Source organism: Cynoglossus semilaevis, unplaced genomic scaffold (assembly GCF_000523025.1).
Source record: "Cynoglossus semilaevis isolate Cse_v1.0 unplaced genomic scaffold, Cse_v1.0 scaffold1033, whole genome shotgun sequence".
Lineage (NCBI taxonomy): Eukaryota > Metazoa > Chordata > Actinopteri > Pleuronectiformes > Cynoglossidae > Cynoglossus > Cynoglossus semilaevis.
Window position 1 is genome coordinate 689,450 of NW_007585109.1, and position 15,340 is coordinate 704,789.

Below are 15,340 nucleotides of genomic sequence, written 5' to 3' on the forward strand. Positions count from 1 at the left end.
TCTGAATATGGGGGGGTGGGGGGGTGCTGTTCCGTTGTGTGTTCAGATGTTCTTTTCTAATCCACACTTTTCCTCCTGGTTTCAGTTCATGGATCCTCTTTGTCTCTGGTCTCCAGCACGTCCTCCATCTACTCAACGGTGAGTTTACACAATGTCAACAGTTCTCACTGACAGCTGCTGTTGCTGCTGCCAAGTAGAAGTCATTCTCACCCATCTGAGGTCATGATGGAGCTGTGGCCTCAGACCAACACCTGGCTGCAGGTGTTGGCAACGTTTGCAGAGTCAGCATCTGCTTTGAAAGTTGAAACAGGAGTTTCTACACATTATGTTGTCTGTTTCTACCAATAACACTTTTGGATCAGAATACGGTTGGACGACAGGTGGTCCAGGTATTTTTCATATGAACATTTATAACTATATCACTGTAAAAGTCAAACTGTTTTAAAGTTAAAAAGTTTAATTTTTTTTCCAATACTAGACTAGTGACATGTTTATCATTTAGGTTTATTTTGAATTTACATATCTTTACATTAACATCTTGAGTAGAAATTGTAGATATAAACTATCAAGAATAAACATTTGCACAGGAACATTTAATTAAACAAAATTAGGAATATAGTTACACTCACTGAGAAAAGGACATTATGAATAATAATAATAATAATAATAATAATAATAATAATAATAATGTATCCACAAATCAGAGCTGCTGTTCTTTGACGCGTGTCCCTCCAGTTCATGTCTGTACCAGAGAAGCAGGTTTCAGCTCCTGCCTGTGGATTTATGAAACATTAGGCATCGGAGTCAGAGTGAATACAATGATGCACATTCATCTTCTAATCCACCCAGATATCTTACTCCTACACCCTGTGAGGAAAAAGGTCTGATTGCAGTCACTCAGCTCATTCACACTGCAGCCAGTAAGAGCGTTGTGCCTCACGGCGTGACTCCTCCTCCTCCACCACCTACTCCCTCTCCTGCTCCTCCTTATCCCAGTAGTGGGCAGGTCTTTCTTACCTGGGCAGGTGTAGCAGAAACTGGCTCAGATACTACTCAGATACTGCACAGCCCTCAGCTGGTTCCTGGAGTCAGAGAGCCAAGAGGTTTGAAATCAAAGTGAGGAGGAGATTAGAGGCAAAATGATGGCGACCATATCCCTGACGGGAACTGTCACCTCCTGGCAGCAAACGGTAGGGATGAGAAGAAGGGATTATTCCAGCTGGGCTGAAATGTCTAACTGACATAGAATTGTTTTCAGTGCCTCTGTGTCTGCATCAGCCATTATGAGATGATTTTTTTTAAAATCACTGACTGGGGCTGAAGTCATTTGGGGGATGTTGACCTGCGCTGCTGACATGTTGACACTGTTTTGTCTGTGTGACTGGGTTGGACAGGCTGCTGCTCTGTTTGTGTATCCAGGATTAGTTGTCTCAGGGGTGTGATTGACAGTTGGCTGTGTGGAACATGTGCCACAGAGCACATGTGCTGTAACAGTGCTGTACTGCTACATGCACAGACACATAATGTTGTTGGAGGCTGTAGACAATGACTAGTGGCCGTGAAGTGCTGCCAAATGAAAAAGATCATTAATTATCAGCCTTTTCTGCCTGGTTGCATCTGTCAGGAGACATTCACCGGGACCAGATGTTCAACAGGCTTTAGGAAGGAAAACACCTCAGAGGCTGAAAATCTCTGTCAATGCAAAGTCTGGGAAAATGTGTTATAAATGAACCAGAATTGACAGAAATGCATTTCAGGTTTAAGATTAAGATTAAAATTCTATTCAGTACCACACCTAATCTCTTAATTTATAGTCTTATTTATAATAAGAATACATCATCCAAACTGGTTTCAGTTTAAAGTTTAAAGTTGTTTAAACAGCTCAAGGCTGTGTCCGTTTTGAATACAGTTGTCCTGTTCCTGCAGTCTGTTTGCATGTGATGTGGGTGTTACATGTGTCACTGTTTTCAGGGTGTGTATGGGTTTGTACGTTCGTGCGAGCGTTTGTTTTGCGTGTCGTATGTGTTTGCCTCCCTGTCTTATTTTTTTTTTTCGGTCATTGTTCTGCGTGCAGTTCAGTGCACACAATGGAACTCCACACTGGGATATCTCAGTGAAATGCCTCCAGGAGCAATATCTCTGCTTTCCAGACACATTACACCACACAGTCTCTCTCCACTGTTTACACATGTGGGAGCCAATAAATCAGGCAGAGTGTGTGTCGTCGTGTGTAGCCTGACGTCAGGCATCATTTGGCCAGTGTCCCCTAATGATTTCCTCTCCTTCTGCTGTTTGTTTTTACAGAACGAGGAGAAGTCTCAGTCGGAGGTGAGTGTCTCAGCCCGCCCACCTCACGTCTGTCCTCTTTAATTTTCTGTGTGTGCAGTGGCTGGACTTGTTGAAACATGGGTTTGTTTTCACAGTTGTATCCTGTTACCCATGTAACTGTATTGTGAGTGACCCTGTAACAGACTCTTGTTCCTTTCTGAACACCTGCGTTCACCTGAATGTTCTCCTTTATGCATCTGCTCCGTTTCATCTCATCTCCAACATATCACAGCTCCAATCTGGGAGACACCCTCGTTTGTTACTGCAGCACTATTGCCACCGTGAACCCAGAGTGTGTGTGCGTGTGTGTGTGAGCGTGCTCTTTTATAGACAGCACTTGTGTCTTCTTTTATGTGTCTTGCTGCTTCATGATTTTGCGTGTTTTGTTTTGTTTTAAGATACGGAAGCTGCGCCGGGAGCTAGATGCCTCACAGGAAAAGGTTTCCGCCCTGACGACACAGTTGAGCGCCAACGTAAGTTGATGAGAATGAGAAGACACACACACATTCCCACACACACTTTTATCTCCTTCACTCTGTAATCATTGATGGTTTTCATCATTTGAGTGATTTATGTTGTGTGGAAAAGACACATTAGAATGGGTTAGTTTCTATAAGGACATGACTGAGGAACAAATGAGGAGAAGAAAGACTTATGCTGAATAACTGATGGAGAATGGATGTGATTGGATTTCCTGACAATAACAATTTATATTGTCACCCTTATGCACCACTAAAATTGATTGTCATCACAGAAGTTGTAATTTCACATGTGGCTGAACTTTTAGAGAGCGTCTTCAGACATGAATCCTTGTCTGCAGTCTGGCCACGCTCCACTTGTAATCTGCTGCCTGAGTCTGTGCTAGCTGCTGAGTTAAACTGTGGATTAGAGATATGAAAAGGAACAGGTATAAGATTACAGCAGGGAGTCGAGTGTCGGCAAACCTGCCGAGGGGCCTTCCCAGATGTGGACTGGAGATTTACATCTAAAGATGCCGGGATTCAGGAAAAAAAGCCTGCTGTAAGTGTTGATAGACACACAGTTAGCACAGTGGAGCTGATGGTAGGAGGTCGCAGGGCCGGATAGAGGATGAGGGAGGTGCACTGTTCAAACAGTTAATTACAAGCCGCAGACAGATGATGGATTGTTTTAACACACCAACGGACCCCCAAGGCTGAGAATCCAAGAACATGTCCTGCTACAAAAAGGACTGCACTTCAGTCAACACCTCATCTAAATCACACACAGACTTCCTAAAGGCATCTGCATTTCACAGCCTGTATGAAGCAGTGAAGGTTGACTGCACCCACACTTGTTCGGGGTCGTAGTGAAAAATGAAGCCTTAAATCTTAAGGTTTTCTTTCATATAAAGCAGTCGTATAAAACCCAAACCTTCAAAAGTGATTAAACCTTCAAAAAATGAAGGCCCTCAAAAAACAAAAAACAAAACAAAAAATGGAAAGTTAATACAGGGAATATTCTGGAGAGTTTCTTTTCTAAGCTTATTTATCGTTGACATAAAAATAGAAAAGTTATCAAAGTCTTTGCCTTTACTCCAGCCTTTTGCTTATAACCTTTTAATATAAAACAGTTTTGGTGAATTGGTAAAAACGTTTTACTGAACCTGGAAGAGTTGTCTTGTGTGTCCACGTTTGTCTGCATTGGCAGATGTGGACAAGAGTCCTCTGTTGGACTCCACTTGTTCTCACACACTCACAGCCAGAGATCTGTCAAATCACCTCACAATACCAACATTTCCCTAACTGTATTTAACAAGAATGATCTGGAGATGGCCCCGTCCTGAGTCCTGGACTTGACTCTGAGTTATTATTTTCAGCTGCACTAATGTTCCTCATTGAAAATGATGTAATGGTTTGGCTTGGATGTGGGTCTGTAGTGTGAGAACCGAAGTGGACCCACAGGGAACCGCGGTTTATTGTGGCACATATTGTTCCTTATGGTTTGGTTCAGCGGTTGTGGTGAACAGTTTGACTGTTTTTGCCATAACTGGTTTCTTAGCTCAGGGCTACAGATCACATCTCAAGCAGGTTTCCTATCTCTTCCTATCTGTGGCTCTTTGTGATGGCCATCACCCAATATATATATATCAACAAGTCATGTCATAGCATTCAGCAGCTGTTAACATTAAGGACATTGAGGATATTTATTGAAGTCATGGTTTTTGGTCATGGCTAGATGGCATTTCATAGTCAAGCTATTGAAGAAAAAAATATCTATTTTTTTATTTACTTATAGTACAATACAAATAATGGATTCTAATTCTCTAACCAAGATGAATGTATGTTTCGACTTGTCTTTCTCCCTCAGGCTCACCTGGTGGCAGCATTTGAACAAAGTCTGGGCAACATGACCATCAGACTGAAGAATCTCACCCTGACTGCAGAGCAGAAAGTAAAAAAAAAACAGCTCTTGCTTGATATCGAACAAACCTATAAAGCCCACATTATTAATCTGCCTGCGTTTCATCCGTGCAGGACTCTGAGCTGAACGAGTTGAGGAAGACCATCGAGTTGCTGAAGAAGCAGAATGCTGTTGCTCAGGCTGCCATTAATGGAGTCATCAACACGCCTGAACTGGCTTCTAAAGGAGACAAGACAGGTGAGGCGTGACGTTCATCCTGGAGACAAAGTGTCTAAAAAAACACATCACTGATTCAGTGTTCCATCATTTATTTTTCTATACTACGTCTGTTTTCCTTTAGCTAAAAACAATGGCAGTCCCCAGCAACAGCATCAGCAGCAGCATCAGCAGCATCAGCAACAGCAGCCGGACCTGCGCATCAGGAGACAGCACTCCTCCGATAGTGTCAGCAGCATTGCCAGTGCAACCAGCCATTCCAGTGTGGGCTCTAACATGGACGCTGATGCAAAAAACAAGAAGAAGAACAAGAAGAACTGGGTACTTGGCTACTTTTCATAAAACGTTTTGCATCATATTTCTCTTCAGTGTCTTTTATTTCTGTCAAAGGTGTGAACTTTTACATTTGTTTGTTTGATTCTAAAAGACTTTCCTGTGCACCAGAGGACCAGTCAGTGAAACTGATGTATGTAGCCTAACATTTCCTCCTCGTCACCCTGGTGTGAAGTGAGGTTTCAGGTCCCTGTGGTTTTGTCCTATCTGATCCTGATGTTGGATGTTTAGAAAAATTCATGGGTTTCTTCCTGATGGTGGTTAAAGAGTTTCCTGCTTTGGCTCCAGTCATAATAGATTACACACTGTGTGTGTGTGTGTGTGTGTGTGTGTGTGTGCGTGCTTCCAGCTGTCAGACTTGTGGATGTGAGGGCTCCCACTTGGTTCCTTGCTGCAGGTGCTGCTCAGACAGTGTGTGTGAAATGGTATATAGGGGCTTAGGCTTATATTGGATTGTGAGAGACCCTTCCCTTCTCATGGTGGTTGTGATGTAGAATTAGTTTACAGCACTATGGGAGTCAGATGAAATACTCTCTGAGCCTTTCTAGCTTTCAAGGGTCTAATCCTCAGCTCCCCCTCTTTCCCCCTCTCTCCCCCACAACCCAGTTAAACACTCATATGAACCCATATGAACATGTGCTGTTTTGTCTCCCTGTTTTCCTCTGCTTCGCTTCATGTGGCAGGTTTCCGAGGTAAGACTGGAACGCTGTGTGAAAGGAACAAAAGGAACCAAAAAACACCTCCTGCCTAACGCCCCTGCACTTTTTTCTGGATGACTAACCTAAACTTGTATTTTTTCTCCCTTTTTTTCTGGCTCGTGCTCCTTTCCCTAATTCTTTATCACTGCCTTTTCCCCAAAACTGTCACTTCGGTCAAGTCTCTATCCAGCTTATCACAGACACAGTTTGTGAAAGTGAAAGTCAGCATTCTTTTCTGCATGGTCCTCTCAGTTCCCAGGGTGAAGAGGCTTCTTTAGAAAGTTATTTGAATGTAAACAAAACACGATTTTTTGATAGATTCCACTTACAAACTGTTCTCCAGAATTGTATCAGTGCATCACTGGAATTTGTTGCCAAAGCCAGTTAAATATTTTTAGGAATCAAATACTCCATTGACAGAGCTGATACCATTTAGTTACTGTTACCAAGAAGTCTTAGTTCACTTCAACTACAATCTAGGCCACAGACAAAACATTACGACCGAAGTGATCTGACGGCCTCCCTTTTTACCCACTCTCCTTTTCACTGACCGCTTCTGTTTCCCTCCACCTCCTTCCCCTTTAAGTCCTGTCTGAAGGCTGTGTTTCTCTTCCACTCACCATCTCCTCTCCTTCTGTCTTGTTGTGTTTCATACCTGCAGTTGCGAAGCTCCTTCAAACAAGCGTTCAGCAAGAAGAAATCTCCAAAGTCTGCTTCCTCTCACTCTGACATCGAAGAGATGACCGACTCCTCTCTGCCATCCTCCCCAAAGCTCCCCCACAACGGCACCACAGGCCCCGGCCACATGCTCAGGAATACACACTCCAACCAGCTGTGAGTGGATTTGTTGTCACATGCTGGAAAAACAAAGATATTAAACACAAAACATTTGAAAACACACAAAAGCGTAAAGGTAAACGTTTCCTGCTGTGTTTGGTTCGTGCACAGATTATCAGAGTGTCTGGACAGCGAGGCAGAGACGGTGATGCAGCTGCGGAGCGAGCTCAGGGAGAAGGAGATGAAGCTGACTGACATCCGTCTGGAGGCTCTCAGCTCTGCCCATCAGCTGGATCAGCTCAGGGAGGCCATGAACCGTATGCAGGTCTGCAGATACGTTAGATTAGTTGATTTAGTCCTGCAGACACTGACATGGACATATATTTATTTCTCAATCCTTCCTCTGTTTATTTCTATAGGTGGAGATTGAGAAACTTAAGGCAGAAAATGACCGTCTGAAGCTGGAGAACCAGGGAAGCAGGACAGGCTCCCAGGTCTCCATCTCATCTTCTCCCCCTCCTCACACAACTGGCCAGATCCCAGGACCTGGCCTTTCTCAGCACAGTCTGAACCTCTCCACCAGCGAGTCCACCAGCCTGGGTACGACAGAGCAAAGACACAGCAGGAACCACGGTTCTTTAAACATGTCTTTGTGAATGGATAAAATGAAACCGAGTCATACCATGACTATCAATCAGCGGACTTACTTTGTTTTAATGTTTGCACCACCAGACATGCTGCTAGATGACACCGGTGGAGAAGGAGGGATGAGGAAGGAGGGGAGACATGTGAAGATAGTTGTCAGTCTGGAAGAGGACAGCAAGTGGACAGAGGTGAGGCAGTTTTCAAAAGTACATCCCAAACCATCGCTCCAGCTAGTACGGCTTTTAAACCAGTTGTTGTTGTTTTTTTTCTGTTGCAGGAGAGACGGCTGCGCAATTTTTTGATTGGTTGCATCGGCGTTAGTGGTAAAACCAAGTGGGATGTTCTGGATGGAGTGGTTCGACGCCTGTTTAAGGTAAGTGAAGTGCAAAATAAAAAAACAGTATTAGATCCACACCAACTATTTTGTAACTTGAGGAACTAACAGGTCCATGATCCATAGAATATCCGTAGACATGCTTATACTATATATTATTTACTGTACTTCTGGTTCTGCCTGCCATACACCATTCCAACCTTGGTTACTACTCTGAGCTTTGCAGCTTTTTGTTAATTTGTTTTAAATGATATATTTATATATTTCCATTAGTAATACTATAAAACACTATATTGTTAGGTGTGCCGTTTAAAACTGATCTGTTGTTAATTTTTCAGGAGTACATCACCCACGTGGACCCAGTGACCCAGCTGGGCCTGAGCTCTGACAGTGTGGAAGGGTATAATATCGGAGAGATCCACCGCCCGAGCAGCCTCACCGCTGCAGACACACCAGAGCTGCTGCCCTGTGGCTACCTGGTGGGAGACAGCAACACCATCAGCATCCAGCTTAAAGGTACGGCATTTTCATACTCATTCAGTCTGTGCTGCAAAACATAACAGTGATACTGCTGCTGCTCCTTTTATAGTGACCGAAAAAAAGACAAGAAGAAGGAAGTTAAAGTGTGATTTTTTTTCAGGTGTAACCAGCGGGAATGTGGACTCTCTGGTCTTTGACACTCTGATTCCAAAGCCAATGCTGCAACGCTATATCTCCCTGCTGAAGGAGCACAGGAGAGTCATCCTGTCAGGTCCCAGCGGCACCGGGAAGACCTACCTGGCCAATCAGCTGTCCAGACACCTGCTGCTGCTGGAGGGCCGACCTCTAACTCCGCACTCTATTGTCACTTTTAACGTGGACCATAAGTCCAGCAAAGTAAGTTCATGCATCTGAGTTTAACTGATGTTTAATTCATTGTTGATAGAATTGCTCTGAAATGAAGCAGAGATTGGAATTAAGAATGATGTTTGAATTTGTAAGCCACAGAGATTTTTCTTTTTGAAAATGAACTATATAGGATTACATTGTAAGTTTACAGTACAACTGTGTCACAATTTATCAAAGATTTTACTGTAATCTTAAAAAACAGAAATACAAATATTAGTCGTACCTGTGTATACATTTATACATGTATATAGGTCACAGCTTTAAGTACACAATTTCTCTTTCATTCTCTTAGGAGTTGCGTCAGTATTTGTCTGGTTTGGCTGAGCAGTGCAGCAGTATGTCCGGAGTGGGGAGCCCTCTAGTGGTCATTCTGGATAACTTGCATCACGTCAGCTCACTCGGAGAGATTTTCAACGGCCTTTTTAACTGTAGTTACCAACACAGGTTAGTTCTCTTGTTTAGCTGTTTTCACTTGTTCCACCCAATTAGAGTAAATACATTATTATAAATGATTGTTTTCTTTTTTTAGTCCCTACATCATTGGCACCATGAGCCAGGCAACATCATCTTCCCCCAACCTGCAGCTCCACCACAACTTCAGGTAGATTTAAACATCCATCACATGTCAAGTAATAGAAATTAATTCAAAAAATGCTGTTGGAATTATCATTTTGACATGATGTCATGTAATAAACCTGTGTGTGCGTGGTATTTGGTCAGGTGGGTACTGTGTGCCAACCACACGGAGCCAGTGAAGGGTTTCCTTGGGCGCTACCTGAGGAGGAAGCTGATTGAGACAGAGATTGGCAGTCGGACGAGGAATGTGGAGCTGGTGAAGATCATTGACTGGATACCACGGGTTTGGCACCACCTCAACCGCTTCCTGGAGGCACACAGTTCCTCTGACGTCACCATCGGTGAGAGGATGTTCACTTTCCTAACTGGACTTTGGTCATCCATGCAGACCAGTGTTTGACTTCTTCTCTGTGTTCTCAGGACCTCGCCTCTTTCTGTCGTGCCCTATGGATGTGGAGGGCTCCAGGGTTTGGTTCACTGACCTCTGGAACTACTCCATCATTCCCTACATGTTAGAGGCTGTACGAGAGGGACTGCAGGTAAAAAGATCAACTGAAGATTTTCTATCTAAGGCCCAGGAGGGGTTTTATTAAGTACAGTGCAAATCAACCGTTTCATTTAGAGAATTTAAAACTGATTCTTAATTATTGGATGACTAATTGACTGTGAAATAAGATCAGTGCTCACATTCGCCCTCTTGGAATACCACATCCTTAAAATTGAAGTTGATTATTTGTTTCATCTTAATCTCCGTGTGATTAGCATTAAACTAAATTACTATGGTGACATCACTGATTTGCTTTACACTGCACAAGCATGGTTAATGTTCTTGCATGCAGCATAAAGGTCATTAGGTTGATTCTCTGTGTTAACTGATGGCTTCCCTTTATGTTCTCCCCGTTTGTTAGTACCAAACTACATGACAATTGGTTATAAAATAAAAACTAATCAAAGTTACAAAGCACATTTGCAGTTTGCAAAACAATCTAAATGTTAGAAAACCAATTCGCCCCATTTGTAGTATTTTTTATTATTATTATTTATTGTGTGTTTCCACAGCTGTATGGTCGCAGAGCTGTGTGGGAGGACCCAGCTGCCTGGGTGATTGACACCTACCCCTGGTCGGCTACACATGCTCCCTCAGACTGGCCACCACTGCTGCAGCTCCGCCCAGAGGATGTCGGCTTTGACGGCTACTCTGCCCCAAGAGAAGGAGTCAGAAAAGAGCTGCCACAGAGTGACAGTGATGCAGACCCACTGGTAAGGAAAATATTTCTGTTTCACTGTAGATTTCGATAATATCATTGATTTCTGCTAGGATTTTTTTTTTCTTTTTGCTTATTTGAGTATAAAATCACCTGAAAATTGATTCATACAAAGCAATAAAAATAGAGTAAATATTCATGGTCAAATATTCACTTAATATTCCTCAAACGTTCCAGTGCAGTAAGATCAATCACACGAACACTGTCTTTCTTCCACAGATGAACATGTTGATGCGTCTAAAGGAAGCAGCGACATCTTCCAGCCCACAGAGCTACGACAGTGATTCCAACAGCAACAGCCACCAGGACGACATCCTGGATTCATCACTGGAATCCACCTTGTGATGATATTTTGTCGTCCTTTTTTCAGGAGTAACTTTTTAAAATATTCTTACTGTGCGGACAAGTTGCCAGGAGCATAGTTTTAATGCTACAAAAATACAGCCACCTTAATTTGGGTGCGGGTAACCCAAATATAGAAGAAGAAGTACAAAATTGCATTTCAGAAAAAAAACAGGCAACAAAAGTTTCTACTGTACTGTTTTGTTTTCACCTCTGTGGCCCATGGCTCCTGTTGGGAGCCTGATATCTTCAGACAGACTGAAAAAAAAAGGACACAGCCCCCCTTGTCGCCCTGTCATCATCATTACCCTCGTCATCCAACCATTTTAAATACATCAACACCAGCCTGGATTCTTCCACCTTTCACTGACCTGCAGCATCGACACCTGGTCCTGCTCAACTGCAAGTGTCAGCTTTGCCTGCAGATGGCGATACAGGCCATTAAATCTGTGGAGTGTTAGCGCTGCTGAGCAAACGTTCACTAAGAGCACTGACAAGGACGCTGCCTGCTGAAGGGATGGGGGGATGAACGTGTTACGCCCTCTTCTACGTCTTCTCTTAAGCACAAACTGCGTGTTTTAATGTGACACGACAAGTTGAGCTAAAGTGAACATTTAATCTGAAAGGAAACTCCTCCAAACGCTATCAGTACAGTATTATCGCTACAAAATTATTAAGAGAGCACATGTAAATTAAAAGCACACTTTCCAACAGTCACATTTGGAGTTTTTTATTTGGGCAAAAAAGTATATGTGCATTTTAAAGGCTTCAAACAACTCCCTGAACAACAAAACTCCAGAGAGATGGAGTCCCACAGTCCTGTTGTTGCTTAGTTGTTTACAGTCCAAAATCAAGGTTTCAGAGTTTACTATTCAGTCTCATAGAAACTTACAAATACTAGCGGCAATGGTTGTATCAGGCAGGCCATCTGCTGTGAAAACTTCTACAAATGACTATACTGAATACTAAACAGAAACAAACTACATCAGGTGCAGCTTTTCTCTCTGTAAATGAACATGATCACCAATTCTTTCACTACACCCAACATTAACTCTTACATGATGTGCTTCAGTACTTCTACAGTACCAGGAGTTCAGTTAGGAGGAGGTACTTTAACATTCACTGCATCTTGATTTGTCCCTGTATCTCTGAGAGTATTTGAGACGATGTCACGTTTGTGTTGTACCTTTCTGTGCGGTGTCTCATCATCACTGTTGTTCCTTTGCTTTAACCCCTGTATGATCCTGTGATTAGCCTGTTTGGTTACAACAGTGTGTTGTAGCACAAGTATCTTTTGGTGCTGGACTGAATTCTTACAAATAATGCCTTACATTTTTCTACGTTCAGATGATGTGCATTAACAGAGCCTTTATCTGTCGGTCTGAGTGGCTGAACATTAGACAGGGCTCCAGGTCAACTGGCTGTTTGGGAGCAGCCGTGACCTCTCATAGTAAACACCAACGCCATGGGAATGAAGACATGTGAATAAGAAGCAGTACTGTGGGTTCCAAGGTTATTTGTTGGCATGTATGTGTGACTCATTGCTGAGAAGCTGGTGTAAATATTTGGACCATGAGCAGCTGACAAAATAGATGTGTTTTTGGTGCTTGAAATCAGAATTTAAGCAGGTTGATTGGGTGAGGGACGTTTTCTTTTAAATTGTTTTATACCTCAGCCCCATCCTTTAACTATGCTTTTGTCACACTCAATGTCTGTTTTGATTATGTGATGAAAAAGAAAGTCTAAGTGAAATTTGGTGTATATGCTGCTTTGTTCATATAGTGATATAATTAATCAAAAATTAAAAGTATATACTTGTGGTTGAATGAAATTGTATAATTGTTGGAGACATTTCTATGGTTAAAATGAAAGAAAGATATTCTACTTTTTCTTTGTTTTAAACCTCCAAGCCTGCCTTCCCAAAGGTTAGGCAGACGTTTGAATCCAGGGGTCATCGAGCTCACAGCAGCTTCCACCACTTTCAGTGTTTTTTTTTCTTCTTGTCAGCGATGCTATGCAACATTCATTGTGATTTCCTGAGATGGAAGCCCGGAGCTCAGTGTGCATTTGTCCCCCTCGAGCAGAGATTGGCTCTGCTCAGACATACGGCATGGAGGCAAATTTGTAAAGGCTTTTTTTTTTCTTTGGGATTTGTAGCAAATGTTCTTTATCCGTGTGTATGTCGGTGTGACTCACAGACGCTTTCCTGCTGTAAGCACAAAGAGGTTGACTCTGTCTGTGCTGTGAAAAGCCTGCTCCCCAGCACAAAAGTGTGGATTTTGCTGGAGCATTTGACCAGTTTGTCTGTTTATAGTTCATAAACCCAATGAATGTTCAGCCTTCTTTGCTTTGTACATTTTTATATGTAAGATAAGTGTAAATAGTTGGTTATCCCACAGCATTTTGATGACTTTTTTCTAGCTGATTTGTTACAGTACTTGAAAAGGAGTATTTTATGTACAGTCTCTTTACACCAGAGCAGACTGATGCGGTTTGTATCACTGGTCTGTGCAGGGCTCCAAGATTCAAATCTGATATCACTGTACTAGTCTTAAGTTATTGTGATTCAATAAAATCTATTATTATTTATGATGCCAACAGTTTGACTGTTTTTTAAAGCCCACACAACACACTTGGAACTGTTTACAATTTTATTGGTGTTTGTACAAAACATGTAAAATAAACATATATACATCAGATAATACAACATACTTATTTAACAGATATAAATTATTAACGAAATAGCTACATTTTTCAATAAAGAACTCTATTCAAGGAACTCAATATTCTTGGCATAAAATTTCCATACAAAATTGTACAAAATACTGTACAATAGGGCGAAGCTGTGCAAAACAGCAAAATGTGTCTCAGACAGAATCCTGACGCTGGAGTGAAAGCTTTTTGAACAACGAAGTTTGGGTTTGCGTTTTTTTTTTTTGTTTGTTTGTTTTTTTTACAAGTCTGGTCGCAGTATTAGAGAGGAAACGTGAGTGTTGTTTGTATATGTTTTGTCTCTTAAAAATAAATTAGGACACTGTTATTTCTTCTTCATCCGACTCTGAGAAATCCGAGTGTTTGCTGGACAGAGAAGGAGAGGAGGTGCTGGTCCGCGCCGACCTTACTCTCTCTCTAGCGAACTCATCTTCCTCCTCGTCCTCTTCATCCTCGGCGGAGGACTTCTTGCCTACGTCGCTCAGGTCCGGGTGCGGGTTGGCTTTGGTGGGCAGCGTCTGTTCACGGCAGCCGCCTGACGAAAGCAACTCTCGCTCCTTGGAGTTCCTCCACTTCATCCGTCGGTTCTGGAACCAGATTTTCACCTGCAAAAAGTGAGATACTGATTAATGGAAAAGTTTGTAGAAAGTTGTTCAAAAATGACTGGTGAAGGTTTTTGCTGCAAACACTAGTGCGAAGTGAAAGTTTTTACAAACTTTGACAACTGATTAAAATGAGTGGGAATCGATCACAGCTTGGGTTGTAAACACGTGACGTAAATGTTTGTGCGTAAATATGGTACGCCAGTTGACGTAACAAGAATGCAGATGTGTTTTGTTTTTTTACCTGAGAGTCTTTGAGGCCGAGTTTGGATGCCAATTTCTTTCTGTCGGGTTTGCTGATATATTTCTGTTTTTGGAACATTTTCTCCAAAGCCTTGCGCTGGACGTCAGAGAACACCGCCCTCCTCAGCATCCCTCTGCGGGGTTTCCCTCTGGTCGCTAAGGGCCACGAAAACGTCCCAGGGATTGGAACCACTGAAGAAGACGCTGTAGAGCAGAAAAAAGACAAGAAACGAATAAATGTAAGCCCAGTTTTTGTTTTTCTGTTGCTTGCATTTCATTACAAACAATAAAATAAAATAAAATAAAATTATACAACTAAAAATAAATATAGTTTATTGCGCCAGAAAACATATAATAATAAAATATAAGCCGGTGAAATAGTTTGGAGTGTAAATGTTGAAAATGCAGCATTAAGGCTTCACGTGGATATAACATCAGAGTTTTCAAACTTTTCCCTCTTTGCAACTGCGCAATACGTCCCGTTTTGAGTGAAATGGCACGAGGTGACTAATTAGCACATTGGCCGGTCCCCAAACGCATTGGTATGGTAAAGAGGTAGCATATCCTTTAAGGAACCCAGTGAGGGCGGATAGAGGAGTTAATAAACCGTGAACGGTAATTGTGTAGTAATGAACTAACGCAGAAAAGACTCTGGACAGGCGGCGAAGGCCATATATTATCGCAACAAAAGGAGATTTACACTTTCAAACTAAACACAACTGCATACCAGAATACTGATGCCCGGCAGGGGGAGTGAGGAGTGGAGAGGGAATGGCGCTTTTTCCCTTCAAGCCCCCAAATCATTTTCATTAAATGAACACGAAAAGCTTTTCAGGACGCTGGAGTTGTTTTGTTGGAGCATTCAGTTGACCCCATGAAAAGACTCCATCTCCATTATGATTTTTCTGAATGAAAGCGCGGCCTAGCGACTTTATAGACTTTTCTAAGAGATTATTCTTTATCTGCACTCGTTGATTGGGCCGTTTGGATAATAGGGGG

At 42.3% G+C, this 15,340-nt stretch overlaps 3 protein-coding genes across 3 annotated transcripts in view; 2 read left to right on the forward strand and 1 right to left on the reverse strand.

Moving 5' to 3' along the window:
- The window catches only part of nav2a (neuron navigator 2a), a 75,694-nt gene extending 62,321 nt beyond the window's left edge, over positions 1-13,373 (forward strand). Inside the window, exons 23-41 of the mRNA XM_025053530.1 lie at positions 86-138; positions 2,305-2,328; positions 2,727-2,801; positions 4,657-4,740; positions 4,824-4,947; positions 5,051-5,247; positions 6,619-6,791; positions 6,906-7,059; positions 7,154-7,334; positions 7,467-7,567; positions 7,657-7,752; positions 8,052-8,229; positions 8,354-8,589; positions 8,894-9,045; positions 9,131-9,202; positions 9,322-9,518; positions 9,598-9,716; positions 10,237-10,437; positions 10,662-13,373. Of these exons, the coding sequence (XP_024909298.1) occupies positions 86-138; positions 2,305-2,328; positions 2,727-2,801; positions 4,657-4,740; positions 4,824-4,947; positions 5,051-5,247; positions 6,619-6,791; positions 6,906-7,059; positions 7,154-7,334; positions 7,467-7,567; positions 7,657-7,752; positions 8,052-8,229; positions 8,354-8,589; positions 8,894-9,045; positions 9,131-9,202; positions 9,322-9,518; positions 9,598-9,716; positions 10,237-10,437; positions 10,662-10,787 (2,543 nt within the window). The 3' untranslated portion in view covers positions 10,788-13,373. The remainder of the gene's footprint in view (positions 1-85; positions 139-2,304; positions 2,329-2,726; positions 2,802-4,656; positions 4,741-4,823; positions 4,948-5,050; positions 5,248-6,618; positions 6,792-6,905; positions 7,060-7,153; positions 7,335-7,466; positions 7,568-7,656; positions 7,753-8,051; positions 8,230-8,353; positions 8,590-8,893; positions 9,046-9,130; positions 9,203-9,321; positions 9,519-9,597; positions 9,717-10,236; positions 10,438-10,661) is intronic.
- A 50-nt stretch (positions 13,374-13,423) lies between these two features.
- Positions 13,424-15,340, reverse strand: part of dbx1a (developing brain homeobox 1a) — a 3,688-nt gene continuing 1,771 nt past the window's right edge. The window contains exons 3-4 of the mRNA XM_008336982.3: positions 14,343-14,545; positions 13,424-14,101 (exon numbers count right to left, since the gene is read on the reverse strand). Of these exons, the coding sequence (XP_008335204.1) occupies positions 13,811-14,101; positions 14,343-14,545 (494 nt within the window). The 3' untranslated portion in view covers positions 13,424-13,810. The remainder of the gene's footprint in view (positions 14,102-14,342; positions 14,546-15,340) is intronic.
- Positions 14,447-15,340, forward strand: part of htatip2 (HIV-1 Tat interactive protein 2) — a 29,694-nt gene continuing 28,800 nt past the window's right edge. The window contains exon 1 of the mRNA XM_008336980.3: positions 14,447-14,580. Coding sequence (XP_008335202.1) covers positions 14,579-14,580 — 2 coding nt within the window. The 5' untranslated portion in view covers positions 14,447-14,578. The remainder of the gene's footprint in view (positions 14,581-15,340) is intronic.